Genomic DNA, 25,841 nt, shown 5'->3' with positions numbered 1-25,841 from the left:
CTTTGTCACTGACAAGGGCTTAGAGATGATGAGAGAGGAGATGGAATCCTCAGCAATGGAGATACTGGCAGTGATGTGTCTCTGGCATCAGCCAGGATGGTAGAAGGTTTCTCTTCTCAGCACAAATGCTGGGAGGAATCCTCATCTCCCTGTACGTGTCTGATCGTCTTCTCTCTGCTCTGAAGCATGAGAAGAAAAAAGCTTTGAAGGAGTCCGTAGGAGGGAAAACATTCACATTGAAAATACGTGACACCCTCAGGACCCCCCACTTCTCTAGAAACCTCCTTCTAAACCATGGGGAGTTGCAACAGCTGCATGAAAATTTTCCTGTTACATCCAATATCATTACCATTGATATTACCAATTATATTGCCAATAACAATCTGCCTCGTTATTCATATCATTCTAGAAGCTTTTTGTGATAAACCCCTTTTCGAAAAAAACAAAAGGACCAGGAAGGAATCATTCCACTCGACGTGGAAAAGGGGCTTGGAGTAAGGGACCTGGGAGAGAGGCATTCATCCCCGGCAGATACACAAGGACAGGGGAGAAGAGACAGAGACATAGACAGAGACAGAGGCAGAGACAGATACAGAGACAGAGGAGTCTCCTGTTCCCAGAGGAAATAGCAAGGACCCCAGACAGGGGAGAAAGCTGAGTGGGGAAGAAGGCCCTGCCCTCCCCAATGCCCGGCCCTGGCTGTGCAGCAGAGCTGGCCATTCCAGCTGGGGAGGTGAGGATTCCCCTGCGAGCTGAGCAGGAACAGCCCCTTGCCGTGAGTCAGGCCCCAGAGGCACGGAATGCTCCCAGTGCCAATGGCTCAGGGAGCCACGGCGGCTGCTGCTGGACCAGCGAGAAACCCAGAAGGAGCATTGCAGGCACTGCAAGGACAGCTCACGGCTCTGCCTGCTCCCGCCGCTGCTGCTTCCTCTGCTCCCCCAGAGAGGCGTTTCCAGCAGCTCGGCGATCTCGGGGCTGCGCCGTGCTCTCGGACTCTTCCTCACTCAGCAAACACGCAGCTCGCTCTCGCCATGCACCTCGCCTCTCTCATCCTCACCCTCTTCCTGGGACAGCTCCTGGGTAAGTCCTGGCACTTCCCCAAGGCTTCTTCTTCTTCTTCTCCCCAGGAAACCCTCAACAGCCTTATCAGGACCATGTGGGGAAACAGGACTGAATAGAGGGAAAGGGCTGAGGAATATCGGCTCCTCTTTGTGGTTTTGCAAGTGTTTCCTCAAGAAGATCTGAGATTCGAAAAGGAAAAGGGAAGAGATGGAAGAGAAACCTGAGATCTGTTTTCTGTCTTTTCTCTCTCCTTCTATCCATCTCCCTCTTCCTGGCTCTTCTGAACCTCCTGGAGTCACCTCAGGACATCTCAGCTGCTTCTGCAATCCCACTGTCCCCTCTTTCCAATCTGAGTTCCCAAGTCCTGTCAAACCTGCCCCAGGCACTTTTCAACTCTCATTTCACTGACATTAACAGGGTGTCCCGTTCTGCCTCCAGGCTCACACAGCTCTGCCACGGCTTCCAGTGCTCTCTGGGCTGGACACACAACCAGGGCTCCTTCTTTCCAACCCCACCATTGTGTCTACTCAGGGACTGAGAAGCCCTCAGAGATGACAGGGATGACAATGCAGGATGAATCCTTTTTCTGTACCTCAATGGTTACTCAGACTTCTTGAGCACACAAAAGTCACTGTTCCCCGGTCCTAGGAGCAGGAGAAGTAGAAGTAGGGACACAGCCCAGCTCTTGTCAGGATCCTCTTGTGTTGACAGCTCTGAAATCCTGCCCAAAATCACTCCTGCCTGTCTGTCTGCATAGCTCAGGAACTCCCTGAAGAGAAGACAGCTTTGTCCACCAGAGTTTCCCTCCCAATTCATCTTTCCTTTCTGTATCATTTCCACGTGGAGCTGCTGACCTTCACTTTCTTGCAGGCACCACGGGGCAGATCACAGTCACCCAGGATGATGGACAAGTCATGGTGAAGCAGGGACACATCTTCCAGACCACCTGCAAATACCAGATGACTGGTTTTACTTCCTTGCTCTGGTACCAGCTTCGGAAAGGCCAAGCCCCACAGCTGCTCTCCTATCAAGCAGGCTCTGGCCCCAAGCACAGCGGCCGGATCACCACACACCTCAACACCACGGGGAAATACAGTGTCCTGAAGGTGGAGGAAGTGCAGCTCTCTGACACTGCCTTGTACCTCTGTGCTGTGACAGACACCCCGGGGCAGGGAGCGTCCCCGGCTGTGCAACAACCCAGGGCAGGGAGGGAGGGAGAGAGGGAGGGGAGGTGTCTGTGCAGGGCTGAGGCTGGGCAAGGGACGCTGCGCTGAGCCCAGGGCTCACCTGATATTGCATCCCCACGGCTGTACAATGCTCTGATGTTTTTCCACCACGTCCATCCTAGCAATTTTACGAGAAAGTGTTTCTGATTATTTTCACTCATCTCTGCATTGTGCAGTCCATAAGTAAAGAGAAGTATCCACTGTGCTTGCCTGGGACCTTGTCCTTGCACACTCCAGCCCGGCTGCTCTTGGCCCCACATGGCCTCAGCAGAGCCCAGGGCTGGGTGTGTGTTCCTGCCTTGGGCGCTCCTGCAGCAGCCCCGTTTGCAGGGACACGCGTGAAGCACAGATTTGGCTGTGGCTCCAGTGTGGGGAGCAGCGAGCTGTGTCTGTCCGGGTGTGTGACCCTCATCGGGAGGGAATTTCCTGACCGGGCCAGGGAGCCTGAGCTCTGCTCTGGCCCTGCTCAGCACAGAGCAGCAGCGTCCCAGGCTCAGAAGGAGCCCGAGTGCAGCTGAGTGGGGCCGGCAGCTGCCCGCTCCACATGTGTGCAGGGTAGAGGCGCTGAAATGCAGCCCCTGCGTGCTGAGCCCTCCCTTTGCTGCCCCTGCAAAGCTCCTGCTCGGCTCACGCCGATCTCAGGCCCAACAAGGACGCTTTCAGTGCAGCTCGGCCGCTCGGCTGAACTCAGCACGAACAGCACGGCCGGGGCCCCAGCACGGCTCGCAGCCCCCCTGGCCTCGGCCCCAGGCGGGACACAGCCGCTCGCAGCAGCGCTGCACAGGGCAAAAGGAGCAGCTGTGCCTTGTGCGCACGGCCAGAGGCTCGGCAATGCTGCCGCCCGTGTGCTGCCAGCGGCGGAGCGGATCTGCTGCCCGTGCGCTGGCGCTGGGCTGTGCCATGGGACACAGCTGCCTCTTGGGCCCGGCCATGCCCCAATTGCTGGGGCGCTCCTTGGGCCGGGGCTCGCAGAGGCGGGGACTGAGCCCGGCCGGGGCGGAGCTGGCGGCGGCCGACAGGAGGCGGCACGGCCGGAGCACAGAGCCGGGGCTCAGGGGCCAGCGAGGCTCGGCCGGCGGAGCGGCGGCATGCGGCGGGCTCGGGGCGCGGTGCTGGCCGCGCTGGCCGCGCTGCTGCTCGGTGCGCGGGGCTGGCGGCCGAGGGGCCGCGCCTGGGACTGGGGGGATCCCGCAGCTCCCTCGATTCTGCCGTCCTGCCCGGCTTCTTCCTACACCTCTTCCCGAGATCTGTTCTCCCGTTCCTCCCTCCTTTTTCTCCATCCCATGCTCCCGCAGAAATCTCCGGTTTCTATTCTATGCCCAGTCCTGCTCAAGCGTTCCTTCTTTATAACTCACCATGTCTATCCTGCCTCCGTGTTACTTTTCTTTCTGTGCTCTCTCCCACATCCTCCCGGTCTCCAGTGGCTCTACCGATCCTCCTGTCATTCACGCGTTCATCTCTCCACAAATAATTACTGGACATTTTCGCTCCGGCGTATCTTGACATCCTCTGGGATTGTGCTCGTCACCATCTCTCTGTGTTGCTGACTGCTTCTGCGAGCTTTCTTCTCGGGATTGGCAGGCTGGGCTGGGTCGAAAGCAGGAGTTGACATTTATTAATTTTGTATCCCTGGCAGTGGCTTCGGTCAGATCCCAGGTGCAGCAGGAGCCGTCACTGGAGACCACCGAGGGCACCAATGTCACCATCAAGTGCTCACACCCCAATATCCGGATGGGCGATTTCATCCATTTCTACCGCCAGCTGCCGGGCCAAAGTCCGCAACTCGTGGCGGTGACTGCCAAAGCGCCCAAGGAAGTGCGATCCCCCGAAGGGCGTCTGTGGGTGTCGGCAGATCGGCGCTCGAGCGCGCTGTGGCTCGGTTGGCCCCGGCGCGGGGACGCGGCCGTGTATTACTGCGCGCTGGGCGCACGGGCAGAGGGGCCGGGGCTGCGGCCGGGCACGAACCGCCGCGGGCGGGGCCGGGCGGGGCCGGGGGCACAGCGCCGGCCGCGGCCAGCAGGGGGCGCTGCCCCGAGCCCGCCGGGCCCCGCGCGGCTCCGCAGCTCCTTGGTGTGCCCCGAGCCCGCCCGCAGCGACCCCGCACAGCCCCGCACGGGCCCGGACACACGCCTGCCGCCTGCCCCCTGTGCTTACACACTCGCCTGGACACACGCCTGCCGCCTGCCCCCTAAGCTTACACACTCGCCTGGACACACGCCTGCCGCCTGCCCCCTAAGCTTACACACTCGCCTGGACACACGCCTGCCGCCTGCCCCCTAAGCTTATACACTCGCCTGGACACACGCCTGCCGCCTGCCCCCTAAGCTTACACACTCGCCTGGACACATGCCTGCCGCCTGCCCCCTAAGCTTACACACTCGCCTGGACACACGCCTGCCGCCTGCCCCCTAAGCTTACACACTCGCCTGGACACACGCCTGCCGCCTGCCCCCTAAGCTTACACACTCGCCTGGACACACGTCTGCCGCCTGCCCCCTGTGCTTACACACTCGCCTGGACACACGCCTGCCGCCTGCCCCCTGTGCTTACACACTCGCCTAGACACACGCCTGCCGCCTGCCCCCGAAGCTTACACACTCGCCTGGACACACGCCTGCCGCCTGCCCCCTAAGCTTACACACTCGCCTGGACACACGCCTGCCGCCTGCCCCCTAAGCTTACACACTCGCCACGCTCGGCCCCGCTTCTCCTCTCGCCCACTTCGCCTCTGCCATCGCCTCTCGCCCTCCGATCACGCCTCCTGCTGCTGCTCTCAGACTGCTCGGCAAAGCAAGGAGCTGCTTCTTGACAGCATCGCTGCTGGCACCTCACAAAGCAGCTGCACTCACAGGCACACAGAGCCTCGTTCATCGAATGCTGTCACCTCCGCAGGCCATGGCATGAGAGGGATTTGCAGCCGGGCTTTCGGAGGTGACAAACGAATCTCCATCATCTCAGTCCCACCAGAAACCTCTCTCTTCCATCCTGCAAGGTGCACAAGAAGCAGCACATTCTCACAAGGATGCCTAAGGCAGGTGTCCTTTCAATTCCACCCGAGGCTGCAATTCACTGCTCTACACTTTCTTCTCATCCTCACCTGTCCACAAACACCCTTGGATGTGCATTCAGCATCTCCCTGAAACAGTAGAACATGTGGGAGGGAAAACAATAAATCGGTTGGAGTGGCAGAGCACGTCTGACCATCTGAGGTCTCTGTCACAGTCACCTTCCAGCTGAAACTGATTGGTCCCATTCCCTTCACGTTAGCAACCTCTCAGCTATATTGAAATGGAGATGCCAGGATTTAGCAATGCTGCAAGTGTTTGAGGTAGACACTTGGAAAAGTGAGTTTCACATGAGGTTTTCCTTCACAGAATTGCTCCAGAGACCCCAGTTCTCTTTGGGGGACAGGAGCCTTTCAGCATCTTCAGGAATTCATTGCACTGAGCCAGTTCAGCAGAGACCACAGTCAGGGCATGTGAAAGCTACAAGTGCCTGGTTCACTAAGCCTCACGTCGCGTCCATTTTCTTATCCAAGGGGAGAACAGGGAAAAGGGAAAGTGATAAACAAAGCACACAATGACATCAATATGACAGTAGCTGATAAGGGACAAAAGGAGGGAGCTCAGAGCTCACCAGCCTCTAATTGATGGCCCTTTAGGAAACAGCAGGTGTGCCTGTGAATTGCCTCAGGCTGAGCTTTGTCACTGACAAGGGCTTAGAGATGATGACAGAGAGGAGATGGAATCCATAGGAATGGAGACACTGGCAGTGATGTGTCTCTGGCATCAGCCAGGATGGTGGAAGGTTTCTCTTCTCAGCACAAATGCTGGGAGGAATCCTCATCTCCCTGTACGTGTCTGATCGTCTTCTCTCTGCTCTGAAGCTCAAGAAGGAAAAAGCTTTGAAGGAGCCCGAAGGAGGGTAAACATTCACATGGAAAATCTGTGACACCCTCGGGACCCCCACTTCTCTAGAAACCTCCTTCTAAACCATGGGGAGGGTGCAACAGCTGCGTGAGAATGTTCCTGTTACAACCAATATCATTACCATTGATATCACCAATTCTACTGGCAATAAGAATCTGCCGCATTATTCATATCATTCTAGAATCTTTTTGTGATAAACCCGTTTTAGAGAAAACCAAAAGGACCAGGAAGGGATCATCCAATTTGACATGGAAAAGGGGCTTGGAGTAAGGGACCTGGGAGAGAGGCATTTATCCCCGGCTGATGCACAAGGACAGGGGAGAAGAGACAGAGACAGAGACAGAGACAGAGACAGAGACAGAGACAGAGACAGAGACAGAGACAGAGACAGAGACAGAGACAGAGACAGAGACAGAGGCAGAGGCAGAGGCAGAGACAGAGGCAGAGACAGAGGAGTCTCCTGTTCCCAGAGGAAATAGCAAGGACCCCAGACAGGGGAGAAAGCTGAGTGGGGAAGAAGGCTCTGCCCTCCCCAATGCCCGGCCCTGGCTGTGCAGCAGAGCTGGCCATTCCAGCTGGGGAGGTGAGGATTCCCCTGCGAGCTGAGCAGGAACAGCCCCTTGCCGTGAGTCAGGCCCCAGAGGCACGGAATGCTCCCAGTGCCAATGGCTCAGGGAGCCACGGCAGCTGCTGCTGGACCAGCGAGAAACCCAGAAGGAGCATTGCAGGCACTGCAAGGACAGCTCACGGCTCTGCCTGCTCCCGCCGCTGCTGCTTCCTCTGCTCCCCCAGAGAGGCGTTTCCAGCAGCTCGGCGATCTCGGGGCTGCGCCGTGCTCTCGGACTCTTCCTCACTCAGCAAACACGCAGCTCGCTCTCGCCATGCACCTCGCCTCTCTCATCCTCACCCTCTTCCTGGGACAGCTCCGGGGTAAGTCCCAGCACTTCCCCAAGGCTTCTTCTTCTTCTTCCCCCCCAGGAAACCCTCAACAGCCTTATCAGCACCATGTGGGGAAACAGGACTGAATAGAGGGAAAGGGCTGAGAAATATCGGCTCCTCTTTGTGGTTTTGCAAGTGTTTCCTCAAGAAAATCTTCAATTTGAAAAGGAATAGGGAAAAGAGAGAAGAGAAACCTGAGACCGCTTTTCTGTCTTTTCTCTTTGCTCCTATACATCTCCCTCTTCCTGGCTCTTCTGACCCTCCTGCAGTCACCTCAGGACATCTCAGCTGCTTCTGCAATCCCACTGTCCCCCCCTTTCTAATGTGAATTCCCAGACGCTGTCAAACCTGCCCCAGGCATTTTTTAGCTCTCATTTCACTGACATTAACAGGGTGTCCCGTTCTGCCTCCAGGCTCACACAGCTCTGCCACGGCTTCAAGCGCTCTCTGGGCTGGACACACAACCAGGGCTCCTTCTTTCCAACCTCACCATTGTGTCGACTCAGGGTCTGAGGAGTCCTCAGAGGAGACAGGGATGACAAAGCAGGATGAATCCTTTTTCTGTACCTCAATGGCTACTCAGACTTCTTGAGCACACAGAAGTCACTGTTCCCCGGTCCTAGGGGCACTAGAAGTAGGAGATGGGACACAGCCCAGCTCTTGTCAGGATCCTCTTGTGTTGACAACTCTGAAATCCTGCCCAAAATCACTCTCGCCTGTCTGTCTGCATAGCTCAGGAATTCCCTGCAGGGAAGACAGCTTTATCCACCAGAGTTTCCCTCCCACTTCACCTTTCTTTCTGTATCATTTCTACGTGGAGCTGCTGACCTTCACTTTGTTGCAGGCACCACAGGGCAGATCACGGTCACCCAGGACGATGGACAAGTCATGGTGAAGCAGGGACACCCCTTCCAGACCACCTGCAAATACCAGACCAGTTATTTTAATGCCTTGCTCTGGTACCAGCTGCGGAAAGGCCAAGCCCCACAGCTGCTCTCCTATCAAGCAGGCTCTGGCCCCAAGCACAGCGGCCGGATCACCACGCACCTCAACACCACGGGGAAATACAGTGTCCTGAAGGTGGAGGAAGTGCAGCTCTCTGACACTGCCTTGTACCTCTGTGCTGTGACAGACACCCCGGGGCAGGGAGCGTCCCCGGCTGTGCAACAACCCAGGGCAGGGAGGGAGGGAGGGGAGGTGTCTGTGCAGGGCTGAGCCTGGGCAAGGGACGCTGGGCTCAGCCCAGGGCTCACCTGATGTTGCATCTCCACGCCTGTACAATGCTCTGATGGTTTTGCACCACGTCCATCCTAGGAGTTTTTGAGAAAGTGTTTCTGATTATTTTGACTCATCTCTTCACTGTGCAGTCTCGAAGTGAAGATAAATATCCCCTGTGCTTGCCTGGGACCTTGTCCTTGAACACTCCAGCCCTGCTGCTCTTGGCCCCACATGGCCTCAGCAGAGCCCAGGGCTGGGTGTGTGTTCCTGCCTTGGGCGCTCCTGCAGCAGCCCCGTTTGCAGGGACACGCGTGAAGCACAGATTTGGCTGTGGCTCCAGTGTGGGGAGCAGCGAGCTGTGTCTGTCCGGGTGTGTGTCCCTCATCGGGAGGGAATTTCCTGACCGGGCCAGGGAGCCTGAGCTCGGCTCTGGCCCTGCACAGCACAGAGCAGCAGCGTCCCAGGCTCAGAAGGAGCCCGAGTGCAGCTGAGTGGGGCCGGCAGCTGCCCGCTCCACATGTGTGCAGGGCAGAGGCGCTGAAATGCAGCCCCTGCGTTCTGAGCCCTCCTCTTGCTGCCCCTGCAAAGCTCCCGCTCGGCTCATGCCGGTCTCAGGCCCAACAAGGACGCTTTCAGTGCAGCTCGGCCGCTCGGCTGAACTCAGCACGAACAGCACGGCCGGGGCCCCAGCACGGCTCGCAGCCCCCCTGGCCTCGGCCCCAGGCGGGACACAGCCGCTCGCAGCAGCGCTGCACAGGGCAAAAGGAGCAGCTGTGCCTTGTGCGCACGGCCAGAGGCTCGGCAATGCTGCCGCCCGTGTGCTGCCAGCGGCGGAGCGGATCTGCTGCCCGTGCGCTGGCGCTGGGCTGTGCCATGGGACACAGCTGCCTCTTGGGCCCGGCCATGCCCCAATTGCTGGGGCGCTCCTTGGGCCGGGGCTCGCAGAGGCGGGGACTGAGCCCGGCCGGGGCGGAGCTGGCGGCGGCCGACAGGAGGCGGCACGGCCGGAGCACAGAGCCGGGGCTCAGGGGCCAGCGAGGCTCGGCCGGCGGAGCGGCGGCATGCGGCGGGCTCGGGGCGCGGCGCTGGCCGCGCTGGCCGCGCTGCTGCTCGGTGCGCGGGGCTGGCGGCCGAGGGGCCGCGCCTGGGACTGGGGGGATCCCGCAGCTCCCTCGATTCTGCCGTCCTGCCCGGCTTCTTCCTACACCTCTTCCCGAGATCTGTTCTCCCGTTCCTCCCTCCTTTTTCTCCATCCCATGCTCCCGCAGAAATCTCCGGTTTCTATTCTATGCCCAGTCCTGTTCAAGCGTTCCTTCTTTATAACTCACCAAGTCTGTCCTGCCCCCGTGTTACTTTTCTTTCTGTGCTTTCTCCCACATTCTCCCGGTCTCCAGTGACTCTACCGATCGTCCTGTCATTCAGGCATTTATCTTTCCACAAACGATTAGTGGACATTGCTTTTTCCTGCATATCTTGACATCCTCTGGGATCTGTTTTTCCTCACCATCTCTGTAAGCTCCTAACGGTTTCTTTGGGCTTTGTACTGCGCAGTAGGACAATGCAGGATTCCAGGTTTGTCCTTTTTCTGTCCTCGGCAGTGCCTTCAGGCCGATCCCAGGTGCAGCAGGAGCCGTCACTGGAGACCACCGAGGGCAGCGGCGTCAACATCAGCTGCTCACACCCCAAAAAGCAGATCGAGGATTTCATCCATTTCTACCGTCAGCTCCCGGGCCGAGAACCCAAATTCCTCGCACTCATCGCTAGAGGAACCAAGGTTCTGCCGGACATCGCAGGAGAGCTCTGGGTGTCGGAGGACGGGCGCTCGAGCGCGCTGTGGCTCGGTTGGCCCCGGCGCGGGGACGCGGCCGTGTATTACTGCGCGCTGGGCGCACGGGCAGAGGGGCCGGGGCTGCGGCCGGGCACGAACCGCCGCGGGCGGGGCCGGGCGGGGCCGGGGGCACAGCGCCGGCCGCGGCCAGCAGGGGGCGCTGCCCCGAGCCCGCCGGGCCCCGCGCGGCTCCGCAGCTCCTTGGTGTGCCCCGAGCCCGCCCGCAGCGACCCCGCACAGCCCCGCACGGGCCCCCGGGGGCGTCCGACACCGGAACCGACATCGGAGCCGCCACTTGATCCGGCAGCGACACCGGCATTGACACTGATACCGGAACCGAGATCGGAACCGACACAGGACCCGACACTGGAACGACACCGGAACCGGCATCGGAACCGACACCGGAACTGGCACCGACACCGGCATTGACACCAGCATGGGAACTGACTCGAGAACCGACACTGGCACCAGCAGCGTTTCAAGCTCCCCACCCACAAAAAAGGCAACGTAGGAGTCTTGGGCATCTTCAAGTGCTTCTCAAAATGGCTCGGTGTTGAGACCCAATCTTCTTTTACAGAACTCGGAATTCTTGGAGTTGACCCCAGGAGACAGGGTGAAAAATACACCCGCTGACATCCAGCCTCAAAGGCTGCAAGTTTACTTCTTGATGAGTGCTTGAGCATCAGATTTTTAAGCTGACCTAAACTGCTGGAGGTCTGTGGTGTGTGTGTGCCCCTGGGAAGGGTCTGTGGGCTCCAGCAGGTCTCTGAGGAACTCTGTGTGCCTCCAGTAGCTGTCAGAACTGTTCAAAGCCCATGGTCAGAGGCTTCCTAGGAAGAGTGAAGGATCACTCCTGTTCGCTGTTCCACTCTGGGCTTGGTAGCTCTGGCTTAGGGTTCCTCCAGCACAAAAGTACAGAAGACAAGAGAAAGGTGGGAGACAGGGAAATCAAACACCAGCCATGGTTTCAGAGACTCCCAGCTGCCCTATGGAAGAGCAGCATTGGTTGCTCAGCACCTCTGAATTCGATGGCCAGGAGCTGTGATCTCAGTCCAGCATCAGCTTCTGGGTTCCTGGGGATCCTTGTGAGGGCTGCACCAGTGGGTTTAGCATGGAGGACACCTTCTCCCACCATAACTGTGAGTGATGCAGGAGATGTCAAAGCCCCCGGAGCTGATGGGCACTCCGTCAGAGCTGAGGATGCTGCCAACGGCAGTGGAGGTGGAGGATCCCACGGCGGTGTTCTGTGGGAAGGAGCTGAGGATGGGGCCGGGCAGGGTCACCAGCACAGCAGGCGGCTCAATGACGACGTGGGAGCTCTGGCACTGCCTGACACAGCACTCATTGCAGCTGCTGGCCAGCGGGCAGGGGCCGCAGGGCTGGCAGGGCTGGCACTTCTCTATGCAGGACATGTCTTGGGGCATGAGGAGCACCTGGAGAGAGGGCAGGGAAAAAGCAAAATATTAAGACACATGAGGAGCAGCCTGTAACCACATCAGGAGTCAAATAACATGCAGGGCCAGGAGGTGGATGCTCTGCAGAGATGTATGAGGGCTCCCTGGCCTCATCCTGCCAGAGCCTAAAAAGAATCACCAGCTCCTATGCAGCCACTGCCCACACTCCAAGTCCAAATAACAACTGATCACAGTCCCAGCCTCCCTGCACTTTGAAGCTTCTCCACCTCCCATGACAAGAAACCCCATGTCACAGGAAAAAGCTGGTCTCAGTTGAGAGATCTTTTGAATTGAGACCTCCTTTTAGACAAAACAGGGCGAAAGTTTCAGACTCACCTGACTCCCAAGAAAGAGTCAAGAGAAAGAGATGGGAGAGCAAAGAGCTGGGCTGGCTTTTCTGGACCTTTACTGCCCTAGACTGACAGAGGCATCCTTTGAGGAGGTGATAATTTTCGACAAATTAATCTTGAATGCAAAACATTCCAGCTGATACCATGGACTGGGGTTTGGCTTCCTCTATTAAGCCCCTTTTCTTTTTTTTTTTTAATGTGACAAGATGAAAGGCCCAAGCATTTCTGGATCAAAACACATCAGTGTGGGCAGGAGACTCAGATCACTTGCTGGACAAGTCCAGAAAAGGCACATGATATCAGTCTGGGCCACTCCTTTGGGGTCTTTATGGCCCTGTCGGCAAGAAGTGGCCAGTTCCTGGGTTTGACCATATCCCACCTACCACTGTATCAGGAAAATTCTGCTGGCTTGTTTTGTCTGTTCCTCCTCTGTATCAGAGAGGTGTCACAGGGGAAGAAGGGGTGCAGGGTCCCTCCCTGATCTCAGAAAGAAAGGTCTGGTAGCAAATGTCATTATAAAGGGACTGTATTAGCAACAGAATAAAAACAAGAGCATAGATAGGAATTAAACCTTCCATTCTTTAAGATGCTAGGAATCCTGCATTCATGCAGCATTATACAGACCCTGGTGGACTTTCCAAAGACACTCACACAGTGAGTGTCTTTGGAAAAGACCAACCAGAAAGAGCTTCTGCTTCCTTCCCACACCCTGGTGCCTCATATTCTGTATAACAAAAATCCCACAAACAAACAAACAAAGAAAACAAAAAAACAATCATACATTTTCTCCTTACACACTGTAAAGTTATTTCTGCCATGACACCCATAGACAGGCACAGGGCACCGTAGGGGCTTCCCAAATCTCCAGTGCAAGGCCCAATACAGCAGACATGAATTGCCCATGATCACTGATTCCTTGAATACAATGTTTTCTTCAAAGCTCCCAGTTCACCTCCCCTCTGTGCAGTCTTCAAACAGCACCATTAGCTCATCTGGGGCCTTCCCCATCTCCAGAATGCTCCAGCATTCCTGACAGGGCTACCGCCAGGGTATCCCCAGTTGAGTGCACAGTTTCCCATGTTTCTGCACGTGTTCTCTTGCCTGGACTTCTCTGCATGCTATATCTCTGCAAGTGGTTTTGGGTGCAGATTTTTGCATGAGTGATGTGAGTCACATGAGCATGTGTGTGTTTGTGTGTCCTCCCTCACATGGGAACCTGCTGCTCACAGCAGGGACTCCCTTTGCTGCTCTGCCCAAAAGCTCCACAAAGCAGCCAGCACCAGAAGAAGATTCAGTGCTGCTGAACAGCAACAGATCAAACCTGGCAGAGATCTGCCCACAGCAGAGGCACTGAAATGCAACCTTCTGTATTTCCAGCTGTCTCTATCCTGTGCCTGTAAAGCTCAGTTTTTCTGCTGATTTCAGGCCCCTACAAGAATGTCTTCATAATAGTTTGGATTCCTAGCTTAATTCAGTATGAGAGTATTTGGAGTGCATCCCTGTAGCTGGAAGTCGTCTCTGTTCCTCACTAGCACAAGACACAGCTGTTGTCCCAAGTGCTAAAGAGTACAAAAGGACAGGGTTTGCCTTATGAGTCCCTTCTTTGAGGCAAGGGAGCGTTACTGAGTGTGGTATCCTGCAGAACCGCCCAGGCTGTTTCCTGCAAACCTGCTTAACAACTGGGCAGTTCCCAGCACATACTGCTGCAAGGGGTTGTTCCTCCCCAGGTGCAGGATATTGCCCTTGTGTCCAAAGGGGAGAACAGAAGTGTCTTACTGCCCTCCCACAGGCACAGCACCAAACCAGCTCCTTTCCACTGTAGCTTTCAAAGTGCTCACGTTGGCTGGGCAGTCTGTCACAAACATCTGCACCCTGCACTGCAATCACTGGTCCTGTGGATCATCAGGGAGCAGTGAGCCTGGGTACCTTCTGGGGCATCGCGGGGTCCTTGAAGAACAGTGGCTGCTTTGGCCAGGGGATGTTCACCACTTGGGCAAATTTCAGCTGAGGATCTTTGATTGACAGGGCCACTCTCACCTTGCAGCCTTGGCTGATAAAACGTACATTGCTGCAGAATCAGATGGCCAGCAGTGAAGATCTGTCTCTCTGTTGTAGTCAAAGAATGCACCAAAATGAGAAAGAGCAAAAGCTCAGGATTTGCCAGGAGGCTGGAGAGGGAGAGAGGTGCTGCTCAGGAGCTGCGCTTTGGCACTTCTCTGTTCATAAAATTCACACACCAGGGTTTTACCTTCTGTCTCTGTCCCCATCTCAGTCCCTTTCCTTTTCACTGTGCCAACAGTGTCTGGAAAGCTCCAAGTTCTGCCCTTATGCCTTGCACAGGTATAGAACTGCACTGTGGATGGGGCTGCAGATTCCTCCTCCTCACCATGCCCTCAGTTTGGTCTCCCCCAGCCAGCACTAAGCCAATCCACTGGAACCAGGGCTACATAACCCTGTTCTAGAAATTTGTGTTCACCCATTTAAATACCCTTTCTTCACCAAAAAACTTCCTCCCTTGTCTCCTGAGCCATCATGTATGGAGAAACACTTAACAGCTGCTTCCAAAATATCAGAGTCTAAACTAAGATAAACCCAAAACTCTTTGAAAAGAACATGACACCTGTGTTTCCCAGAGCCCTGAATGCTCTGAGAACGCTCTGAGGAGCTGTTGTGCTTTCAGAAGCCCGCCCACCATCAAGGAGCACACAGAAGCAGACACACTCTGCAGCAAGGCAGAGACGTTGCCTCACAAAGTAAATGTTATGGACAGAGAAGGAAGCCCAAGGAAAAATACAGGAAGCCACTGAGACTGTCCACTCTCTGCTGTGGAAATAAGCAAAGGCAAAATGTGTATGGGCCTCATCCCAGCCCTCCACACTGCAGAGGAATGACTGCATCACATGTGCACTGCACTCTCTCTGCAGGGTGGTGCCTTTTCATTGTGCTACCAAGAGTGTTCTGCTGTGTGCTGAGAGTCTCGTGAAGCAAAAGTGTTCTTGAGATGGGAAAAATTATCTTCACCGTGGCTGTTCCAGCATATGTCCTGCTAATCCAGACAGGTGGGTGTATTCATGTCCTTCCTGTTGTCTCTCATGGTTTTTAGTAAGTTATTTGGAGGTGTCTACCAACAAGAGGATGAGATCAGGGAGAAACGTAGAAGGGGGATGGATATAGATATCTGAACTTTCATTTCCTTTGGAAAGATAGCAAAGATTGGGGCAGTCTTAAACACAGAGCAAGTGAGAGAAGAAAGCAAACTTCTCTGCAGACACATTTATGCCTGTGTTGCAGGTCTTGTTGGAGGTAATCCCCTGAAGCAATTCTTCTCTGAGGTGCTAGTCAAAGTTGGACAGCAAGTGGTTCTTCCTTGTCAGTCCACTAAGGAGAGTGAGACCAATTTGAACTTCTTCTGGTACCGCCAGCTCCCGGGAAGTACTTTGAGATTTCTCCTTCAAGCACATAAAACTACAGAGAATGAAAAGTACCGCAGTGGCCGATTCTCCATGGTAGTCTACAATAATAAGACAGCCCCCTTAGAAATAGCAGGAGTCTCTCTTGAGGACACTGCGATTTATTACTGCGCTCTGAGGCACCACCTTAAGCTAAGCCAAATTTCCGTTCGTACAAAATCTGTGTCACCAACAGCACAGGAGGGGTGAGGCTCTACATCCTCCAGCTTTGGCTGTGCTTTCATGTCTGAAATCCTCTCCTTCTTATACCAGCCTTTCCAACTTCTCCCATCCCAACTCCTCCCTATTTTTCTCTATATTCTCTATTTTCTCTATATTTTTCCCATCTATGCAGAGGTATTTGGAGCAGTGACTTAGGCAGGACCATGGAACCCTTTGCAAATGAGCTGAAACATGACTTTTCTTAATTCTTCATACAGAAACAAACATCCCTCAAGAAAACAATCAACATATCTGGACATAACATCCAATGTCAGTGTCAATCCTTACCTGTCCTTCCAGGGAGCTGACACTGCAGAATCCAGTACTGCTGGGGCACCCTGTCCAAAGCCTTGATGAGGCTGTGGGCAGAGCCAGGGGATCCATGTCTCTGCTTTGCTCCTGGCCAGCCCTAGCCCTGACACAAGAACCCAGTGAACCACAGACCCTCATCTTGCTCCTTTTTGCAAAGCAGCCAAATAAGACAACAGCAGCTTTTACCTTAATGTCTTCAGCATTGGGCAGGGTAACCTTCCCCTGCTGCACATGGTTAAATGATGAGATCCTCCCACACCCCAGCCAGCATGAAGTCTGTTACTTTGGAAAATACTAATGAAGAGAAAAGCTAAGGAAAGCCTAGTAAAACTACAAAATACATAAGCAACCAATAGCACTGCAGTCCATGAGGCAAGAGGTTCTGTATATTTAATACAGTGTTTTGAGATCATCAGATAATGAAAAATAATTGAAGACAAAGATGAAGATGTTGATCATTATGAGAGTTTACCTCGGGTTGGGCTCACTGTTTGGTAGAGCTGGAAACTCAAAGACAAATTGGTTTGGGCATCCCAGAGCCCAGGTAGAATTCAGCTTGGGCTATTCTATGAGGAGAGCTCCTGGAGCTGCACTGGTCCTGTTGCTCACAAGAGGTTTTCCCACCAGGAAATCTTAACTGCAGTACACTGGGCATCACCGTGCTGCTGGGACCTGAAGGACACCTTTTTGTGTCCTGCCTAGAACAACAGGAAAGGACCGAGGGGGTCCTGGAAATTTAACTGGTTTCTCACTTTTAGGTTCAGAAGTCAGATGAATGCCAAAGGAGTAACAGGACTCTAGCATAGCATGGGCTGAAGGTGACTCACGCAGGACCAACAAGAATACAGGCAGGAAAATGTAGGGAAAGTTGGGGGTTGCAAATTCACAGCAGTTCTGATTATGCAGACTCTTATGTTTCTGGGATTATTTCCCACCCTGGGAAGGATGACAAGGAGGCTTTGTTCCTGAGAGCTCCAGCAGGTCTGTGCAGCCCCAGCATCTCCCTACCACCATGTCCCACTGTTCTTCTGCAGTTTGCCCTCAGTGGATGTCACAGTGGACATAGCCCGTAGCCCATAGTCACTGGTCGCCCAGTGGCACAGCCAGCAGGAAAACCCGGCAAAAATAGGTTGCAAGACCTGGGAAGAACGATCCAGGGCTTGTGGGGACGCAGTGGGGAGCTCTGAGGTGTGGAAGGAAGCTGTGTAGGACAAAGGGGAGGAGTGGAAGGAGTCGTTTCCACACTATGGCCACAAGCAACCCCCGCTGCTCCCGCCCGGCGGGGCCGGGCCCGGGGCCCGGGGCGGGGGTGTCGGGGCGGGCAGAGGCGCCGGCGCTGCCCCGGCGAGGCGGGGCCGGGCGGGAGCGGCCCGAGCGCGGCTCCGCTCGGCTCCTGTGCGGCTGCCGCGGAGCCGGGGCCCGCAGCGATGGCGGCCGCGCTGGGGCCGTGGCTGCTGCCCTTGGCCTTGGCCTTGTGGCCGCCAGGTGAGAGCCGGGCGGGGAGGGCAGCGAGCCCGGGCCGGGCAACGAGGGACAGCCACAGGGACAGGCGGGAGCAGGAGCACGAGCAGCGCCAGGGACGAGGGCAGAGAGCGGCCAAAGGACAGGAGCAGCGGCAGGGCAGGGAACACGGCCAAAGGCCGGGCCACAGCCACACACAGGGGCTGTGGGCCGGGGCTGGCGGCTGTGGCTGTGCCGGCCCGGGGGCACCGGGACACCGGGACAGCGCCCTCGGGCCGTGCTCGCTCCCTGCCCGATTGCTGCGCTCTCCCTCCGCAGGGCTCTGGGCACAGCCGAGGCTGCAGGAGGCCGGCGGAGGGCTGCGAGCGCCCGGGGACTCCGTCACCCTCTCATGCCGCCTGTCCAGCAGCACCTTCGGGGGATACATAATTCGATGGTACCGTCAGGCACCCGGAGGAAGCCTGGAGTGGGTGTCTCTCATCAACTTGTCGGGCAATATAAAGAAGTACGGAGCAGCAGTGGAGGGTCGGGCCGCAGTCTCACAGGACAGTTACCAGTCTCAGCCATCTCTGCTTCTGTGGGCTCTGCAACCCAGCGACTCTGCCCGCTACTTCTGCTCTATTCGCACAGGGACAGGAAACCCAGCTGAGCTTTAACACAAACCTGCTGGGGCCTGGCATGGAGTGTGTTAGATGTAAGGAGGGTTAGTCACCAGGGGCCGGGACTTGATGTGTCTTAAGTCTTTTCCCAAGGAGTCAGAGCAAAAGCAGGTGTTCCTGGCTTTAACTGCACACTGACAGGATTCTAGTTTATTGGAAATTTAAAATAGAGTAGATATAAATAAGCACAGATATAAATAAAACAGAGTACAATTGTGAGGGACAACAACATCAAAAAGCATTAAAACAGGCTCACTTCATCCCAGGTTTCCTTGAATCCCGCATTCCTGATTTCTGTATCTCTTCTGTCCAAAAGGCACGGGGCCAGTGGGAAAGGGGTGTAGGATCAATTGCCACACTTCTCATATGGCTCCTTCAGAATCAGCCTGCTTTAGCCTGGCTTCTCCACAGGCTCCGCTTCCCTCAGGTCACAAACCTCAACTTTGTGAGTACCTCCAAGCATGGAGACTCCACAAGGTGCCTGGACAACCTGCAGTGGTGCTTGGTTATCCTCACACTGTGAGGCTGGACTGTGTTGCCATATGCCATAACTCCAAAAAGCCCCTTTCCTCCTTCTTTCTCTGAGTCTTATTTTGGAAAATTATGTGTTACCTAATGGAATAATCCTTTGCTAATTTGGCATCACCTGTTCCGGCTGTTTCTTCTCTCAGTATCTTGTCCATCCTGAGCCTACTCATCGTTGGGGCAGTATGCAAATCTGAGAAGGCCTTGATGTTCTGTGAGCACTATTGAGTAACATCCAAAACATGATCCTGCCTGTGTCATCAGCACTACTGTGAAGAAAAAAAAATAACTTTATCCCACTGAAAATTAGTACAGCTTTTTGAACTGCCTCAGGTTCCATTTCTCCAGCGTGCTGAGGTCCCTCTGGGTGGCAGCACAACCCTGTTGTGTAGCAGCCTCTCCTACTACTCTTATTTCTTTAAAGATTTTGCTGGGGTTCATCTTTATTTCCATCTTCTGTATCATGGCTAAAGATGTTAAAGAGGGCTGCACCCAACACTGATCCCTGGGGTGCCTTGCTGGAAGCTGACTTCCAACTGGACCTCATGCTTCTGATCACAACTCTTAGGGATCGTCTGTCTGTTCACTGTTCTGTCCAGATCACCATCTACCCATTCAGTTGAGAGTTCATCAGCTTCTCTTAGGAGTACCTTATTTTGAAGGACAGTGCTGATAGCCTTCCTGAAGTCAAGGTAAACAATACACATTTGCTCTTCCCTCATCTACAAAGCCAGTCATTTAGCATAGAAGTTCATTATCAAATTCTGTCAAATATAAGTTCCCCTTGCTGAGTCCTGCAAACGTTTTTGTCCTCCATGTGCTTAGAACTGATTTCCAGGATTAGGTGCTCAATCAGCATCTCAGGGCTAGAGGGAAGATCACTGGGTCTTCTTTCTTGCCCTTCTTTAAGATAGCAGTGACATTTGCTTTCCTCCAGCAGTGCTGAGGTACCTCCCCAAAACACCACGATCACTCAAAGCTTATTGAGAGCCTCCTTTCTCCAGATTATTACCTTTATTTTAACTCCTGAAGACCATTCCTGATGCATGATGTTTTGCCCCAGGAGGTGCTGGATCTCTTTAAAGCTAGAAGGTACTACATTAATCTCTCAGAATAGAGAACTGTTTTATTAACATCCCCAGAAAGGTGACAGGAAGTTAGAAATCTTACATGTGGGGTGATGCTGGAAACCCCACAATGTCACAGCCTCGGATGGAACTCTATTTCAGGACACAGAAGACTGCACAGATCCCCACCCTGATGATGTTCTATACTGCTGCACTAATTAGAATTTTGGCAGGGTTTTCTTAGAAGTAATAGGCATCGATAGCATTGAAAGGGCTCACAGAGCAAGGAACCAGACAGCGATGGAGGCGCGCTGGTAGCCCCGAGACACCAGCCTTCATTTCCCGGGGCACCTCTGCTCCTCTGCCTACGCAGCTGGAAGCGTCCCTCGCCGATCCTCCCCGTCCTGCGACACCCGCGGCCCGGGGCGGGGGTGTCGGGGCGGGCAGAGGCGCCGGCGCTGCCCCGGCGAGGCGGGGCCGGGCGGGAGCGGCCCGAGCGCGGCTCCGCTCGGCTCCTGTGCGGCTGCCGCGGAGCCGGGGCCCGCAGCGATGGCGGCCGCGCTGGGGCCGTGGCTGCTGCCCTTGGCCTTGGCCTTGTGGCCGCCAGGTGAGAGCCGGGCGGGGAGGGCAGCGAGCCCGGGCCGGGCAACGAGGGACAGCCACAGGGACAGGCGGGAGCAGGAGCACGAGCAGCGCCAGGGACGAGGGCAGAGAGCGGCCAAAGGACAGGAGCAGCGGCAGGGCAGGGAACACGGGCAAAGGCCGGGCCACAGCCACACACAGGGGCTGTGGGCCGGGGCTGGCGGCTGTGGCTGTGCCGGCCCGGGGGCACCGGGACACCGGGACAGCGCCCTCGGGCCGTGCTCGCTCCCTGCCCGATTGCTGCGCTCTCCCTCCGCAGGGCTCTGGGCACAGCCGGAGCTGCAGGAGGCCGGCGGAGGGCTGCGAGCGCCCGGGGACTCCGTCACCCTCTCCTGCCGAGGATCCGGCTTCAACTTTAGGTATTATGAAATTTGGTGGTACCGTCAGGCACCCGGAGGCAGCCCGGAGTGGGTGTCCGTTATCAGCTCCCCCGCGAGCAGTACAGAGGAGTACGGGGCAGCAGTGAAGGGTCGGGCCAAGATTTCCCAGGACGTTTCTCGGGACAATTCCCGATCCGAAGTTCATCTCTCTTTGCGGTCCCTGCAAGTTCAGGACTCTGCCCGCTACTTCTGTGCTGTCGCCCACGGCGACAGCGAATGCAGATGAGCTTTAACACAAACCTTCCAGGGTCTGGCAGAGGTTGCAGGGAAGGTGAAAGTTGCCAGGGGCAGGGAGCCAATTGGTCTCAAGGCTGTTTCCAAGAAGTCAGGTGCCATCACTGTGCCCCACAGGCATTCCTGGCCTTTACCGCACACTGCAGGGATTCTGATTTATTGCCAATTTGATTAACAGTAGAACTGTGAGTAATTACAAAATGCCTTGTTATCACTTTATCCCTGCTTTCTCCCAGGCCCATCCTCAAAGCTGCATTCCTGAATTCTCTGCCTATTCTCTCTAAAAAGCAGAGGGACAACGGGAAATCAGGTGTGGGATCATTTCTTAACAGTTAATCACTGACCTTTATCTCTACTGCTTCTTTTTCCCTTCCTCCCTCAGTCTGCACTCAAATGGCACCACCGTGGTTCCTTCACAAGCACTGCTGTCCTTCAGAATCGACCCTCTCCCACCCTGATTCTCCACAGGCTCCACTTCCCCAGTATCATGGCCAAACAGTTTGTGAATACCTCCAAGCATGGAGACTCCACAAGGTGCCTGAGCAGCCTTGCTTGGGCACCCTGTCCCTGTGAAAAAGTGTTTCTGATGTTCAGTGACAACCTCTTGTGATTTTTTGTTTGTGCTCATTGATCATTGTCCTATCAAAGGGCACCACTGAGAAGAGCCTGGCCACATCCTCATGTTTCTGTTCACTTAGGACAACCCCAAGCAGCTTCTGCTTCTCCATGGTAAACAGGGCCGGCCCTCACAGGCTTTCTACCTTGGAGAGATGTTCCACTTCTAAAGATGAAAAGCAAAGGAAGCCGAGTCCGCAAGACAAGAGAAATAAAGAATTTATGCCCTACTTCTCTATAAAATAGGCAGGTTTTTAGCCATTTCTAGGAAAAATGGTCTTTCTCTCACAAGATTCCTTGGGAAGACAAAGGGCGTCACTCTAAATGTCCCTTCTGCTCCTTTCCCTGACCTTTCTTTCTGAGATTCATTTATTACAGTGTGGAGCACTCCTTTGCTCAGTTGGCAGTAGCGCTGCTGCTGTGCTCCCCCGGCTTATTGCCCAACCGCAGGCACTCAGTGGTGAGACAGTGAGAGAAGAAAAAAAGCCTCTGAACACTGTTGAGCGAGAGGTTAAAGAGCTTCATGTGTCCAACGCTCGTTAATGAAGAAAGCGCAAATAAAGCCTGACACGGCGCTGCCTCTCGGCCCGTCCCGCACCGCGGCCGGCGCTGCTCCCGCCCGGCGGGGCCGGGCCCGGGGCCCGGGGCGGGGGTGTCGGGGCGGGCAGAGGCGCCGGCGCTGCCCCGGCGAGGCGGGGCCGGGCGGGAGCGGCCCGAGCGCGGCTCCGCTCGGCTCCTGTGCGGCTGCCGCGGAGCCGGGGCCCGCAGCGATGGCGGCCGCGCTGGGGCCGTGGCTGCTGCCCTTGGCCTTGGCCTTGTGGCCGCCAGGTGAGAGCCGGGCGGGGAGGGCAGCGAGCCCGGGCCGGGCAACGAGGGACAGCCACAGGGACAGGCGGGAGCAGGAGCACGAGCAGCGCCAGGGACGAGGGCAGAGAGCGGCCAAAGGACAGGAGCAGCGGCAGGGCAGGGAACACGGCCAAAGGCCGGGCCACAGCCACACACAGGGGCTGTGGGCCGGGGCTGGCGGCTGTGGCTGTGCCGGCCCGGGGGCACCGGGACACCGGGACAGCGCCCTCGGGCCGTGCTCGCTCCCTGCCCGATTGCTGCGCTCTCCCTCCGCAGGGCTCTGGGCACAGCCGAGGCTGCAGGAGGCCGGCGGAGGGCTGCGAGCGCCCGGGGACTCCGTCATCCTCTCCTGCCGCGGGTCCGGCTTCATCTTTAGGAATTATGTAATTTGGTGGTACCGTCAAGTACCCGGAGGCAGCCTGGAGTGGGTGTCCGTTATTAGTTACGATCCGACAATTTTTTCTTTTGACGAGTCAGTGCAGATGCGGGCCAAGATTTCCCGGGACAATTCCCAGTCCACCGTTTATCTGTCCCTGCTGACCCTGCAGCCCCGCGACTCTGCCCGCTACTTCTGCTCTATTCACACGGGGACAGGAAACCCAGCTGAGCTTTAACAACAACCAGCTCGGGTCTGCCTCAGCACCCAGGAAATTTGGAGATGGTGGATTCCAAAGTGGTTCAGGGCTGTTCCTAAGAAATCGGGGGCCATCCCCACGCACCACAAGTGATCCTGGCCTTTCCTCAAGAGCTCCTTTCCCAACACTGAGGCTTCCTTCTCCTGAGTCCTAGTTGCAATGTTCCATTCTGTAGAGGAAGTTGAAGGTTTTTCTGTCATCCAATCAGCCTGGTGACTGCCTGGCTCCAGTCCCACTCTGCCCTCCTTGGTCCCCTTCTTAAGTGGAACATGCAAAGCACCTGGGCTTTGGCAACACCTTTGCCAGCTTCCTTTGACCCTTTGGGGGCCATCTCCTTGCACCAGTGAGAGCAAAACTGTGATGTAATGGTTCTGATTTTCCTTCAGGTGCATTTTGAGGTGATGAGATCCAAGCAACAAGCTCTGCAGTGTGATGGCCAGCAGGGAACACTGGGACTCTCCACTGCACTTACAGCTCCAAAGGCTCCTGTATTTCCATGGCCTGGTACCGGCAGTGTCCTGGTGAACCCCTGCAGTACCTGCAGCAGTGCCAGGGCTCTGGAGGCTCCTGCAGACACACAGCCCCTTTTGCCCACAGGAGGTTTTCGTGCCGGGCTGACGAGAGCTCTGGGGCACTGACCATCAGCAGGCTGCAGCTGGGGGACAGTGCACTCTATTCCTGCAGCCTGGAGGTAGCACAGCGAGAGACACTTGGGGTGTGCCTGAGCTACATCAGCTGTGTCCCCTCCTGCAAGTTCACGTGGGTCCCAGCCCATGCAAGGGAAGAGGCAGTGAGTGGGCTGTGCCTGAGGTCAGGGAAACGGGGTCTCCTTGGTCCTGGGGGCTTGCAGAGGAGAGTAGGGAGAGGGGAGAAACAAGACTCTTTCAATTGAAAGGAAGCTACAACAACCACCTAGTCCAACTGCCTGAGCATTCCAGGCCTCAAACAAATATAAAGCTTCTTGTTGTAATGCATGGTTGTTGTTTAAGTTCCTTTTACATACTGTCAGGATGGAGGCATTGACCACCTCTCCAGGACACCTGTTCCAGTGTCTGACCACTCTCAGCAACAAAACACTTCCTATAAACCACCCTTAACTTCTTCTCATGCAGCTCTGTCCCATTCCTACATCCTATCACTGCATATCCCACTCCATTTCCCCTCCTCACCAAACTGTGAAAAGGATGAAGCAGCCCCTCAGTTGCTTTTTCTCCAAACGGGGCCTGTGTTCCATGGGCTTGGGTCTCTAGGGAGCCTGGCATATCACAGAACCACAGAATATGTGAGTTGGAAAGGACCCACAAGGATCACTGAGTCCAACTCTGAAGTGCATGACCCATGTACTGGGAGCAAACCAGGAGCAAACCAGTGCCCTTGGCACTATTAATGCCTTGCTCTAAACAACTGAGCTTATCTCAGAGTGACCACTAACATGCTGGAGCAGCCCCATGTGTCCCAGGACAACCTGCTTCCCCCTGGGCCTGCATCCCAATGCTTCTTTCCCCAGCCTGAAGCCTCCACTTTCAGTGGGCTCCTCTAGCCTCTCCAACTCCTCTTTGCCACCTCTGCCCTGGAGATCTCTTCCACACGGGGCCGGATCCAAATACACAGAAAAAGAGAGGAGGGACTGGATTCAGTCTGTGGAGGGACTGTGTGCAGTGGGCAGTGCTCCCTGGAAGAGTGGTGGCAGTCAGGAAAATGACACTGTCAGGGCTCAGAGCTGTCCCCTCCTGTGGTCTAGGAAGAGCCCTGGGTTCCTGCTGAGGAGGAGGACACAGGGCAGGGAGTGTCCTGGCTCTGCTGAGCAGCCTGGTCCCTGCAGATTCCTGGGTTGCCTTTGCTGCTTGGGCAGGGGTCTGGGAGGGCAGTGACAGGAGGAGGCAGCTGGAGAAGTGTCATCACTGGGGACTGAGTTGGCTGCTGGGCCAGAGTGCAGAGCAGGGTGAGGAGCACTTTGGCTTAGGGGTGCCCTGGCCAAGCCAAGCTGAGATCCTGGGGTGTCCCATGTGGGAGCAGCAGCTCAGCAGAGCCAGGCCAGGGGACCAGGGGAAGGGCAAGCTGACAGCCTCCTTGGTCAGCTCCCAAATGCCATCAGCAGCGTGCAAGACTTCTTGAGAGAAAGGCCAGGGCTGGCCCCTCAGAGACACATCACATTTTGCTCACCACAACGTTTCCTCCAAACAAACAGTATGTTTTTTACCACCATGCAGAATGAGAGACACCCAGGAAAGCACCAACAGCTTCAAGTTCTGCTCCTCCTGCCCCACCTCTCCCCGTCTCTGGTGTCACAGACTGAGGGAGGGACCAGCAGGGACTGGGCCTGAGTGCAGGGACAGAGGCCCAGGCAGGGCAGGGCTGGGCAGAGCTGTTGTGCAGGCAGAGAGAAGGTGGAGAGAGGCCAGACGGAGCGGGCCTGGCCATGTGGCCATTCTTGAGGACTTTCAGAACTGAACAGGACAAAGTTGTGGGCACCTACTGTCTCTGGCCTCCTCAGGCAGCTCAGCCCCACTCAGCTGCTCACTCAGTCACCCTCACTCTGATAGGGGAGAGAAAGAAAATGGTGGAGTGAGAAAATGTATGTTTTGACATGAAGAGAGTTGAATAATCAAGGCAAAATCAACACACAGAAACCAAACAACATCAAGAATTCATTCCTATCTTCCCATTGGCACACAGGAGCAGCAAAGCTGGCTCCTCTTCTGCTCCCCTTTCCTTATGCCCGTTCTGCCTCTCCAGAAAGAACAGCATCAAGTCTGATGGCCAGGCAGAGCCTTTATGAGAGAGCTTG

At 55.7% G+C, this 25,841-nt stretch overlaps 3 protein-coding genes and 3 gene segments (V, D, J or C); 5 read left to right on the top strand and 1 right to left on the bottom strand.

Moving 5' to 3' along the window:
- The first annotated feature begins 602 nt into the window (after positions 1-602).
- Positions 603-2,806, top strand: LOC131588718 (T cell receptor alpha variable 12-2-like). The segment is given in 3 exon segments: positions 603-1,080; positions 1,933-2,249; positions 2,759-2,806. Coding segments are annotated over 3 exon segments (645 nt in total).
- Positions 2,807-3,827: 1,021 nt separating this feature from the next.
- LOC131588717 (uncharacterized) lies at positions 3,828-4,568 on the top strand (the record flags this gene model as incomplete). Its single annotated transcript, XM_058857644.1, has 1 exon — positions 3,828-4,568. A coding segment is annotated over one exon (741 nt), but the record flags the coding sequence as incomplete, so codon positions are not given.
- A 2,530-nt stretch (positions 4,569-7,098) lies between these two features.
- LOC131588716 (M1-specific T cell receptor alpha chain-like) overlaps positions 7,099-25,841 on the top strand; it is a 221,624-nt gene continuing 202,881 nt past the window's right edge. The window contains exons 1-2 of the mRNA XM_058857643.1: positions 7,099-7,147; positions 7,977-8,307. Of these exons, the coding sequence (XP_058713626.1) occupies positions 7,099-7,147; positions 7,977-8,307 (380 nt within the window). The remainder of the gene's footprint in view (positions 7,148-7,976; positions 8,308-25,841) is intronic.
- The window catches only part of LOC131588814 (feather keratin Cos2-2-like), a 155,797-nt gene continuing 141,264 nt past the window's right edge, over positions 11,309-25,841 (bottom strand). Inside the window, exon 2 of the mRNA XM_058857809.1 lies at positions 11,309-11,635. Within this exon, the coding sequence (XP_058713792.1) occupies positions 11,309-11,626 (318 nt within the window). The 5' untranslated portion in view covers positions 11,627-11,635. The remainder of the gene's footprint in view (positions 11,636-25,841) is intronic.
- LOC131588811 (Ig heavy chain V region C3-like) lies at positions 17,330-18,750 on the top strand. The segment is given in 2 exon segments: positions 17,330-17,474; positions 17,769-18,750. Coding segments are annotated over 2 exon segments (396 nt in total).
- Positions 22,253-24,024, top strand: LOC131588810 (Ig heavy chain V region 6.96-like). The segment is given in 2 exon segments: positions 22,253-22,400; positions 22,695-24,024. Coding segments are annotated over 2 exon segments (396 nt in total).

The sequence above is a fragment of the Poecile atricapillus genome, chromosome 27, assembly GCF_030490865.1.
Source record: "Poecile atricapillus isolate bPoeAtr1 chromosome 27, bPoeAtr1.hap1, whole genome shotgun sequence".
Lineage (NCBI taxonomy): Eukaryota > Metazoa > Chordata > Aves > Passeriformes > Paridae > Poecile > Poecile atricapillus.
The sequence above is the reverse complement of the archived record's forward strand: the minus strand, read 5'-3'. Positions and strand labels throughout refer to the sequence as shown.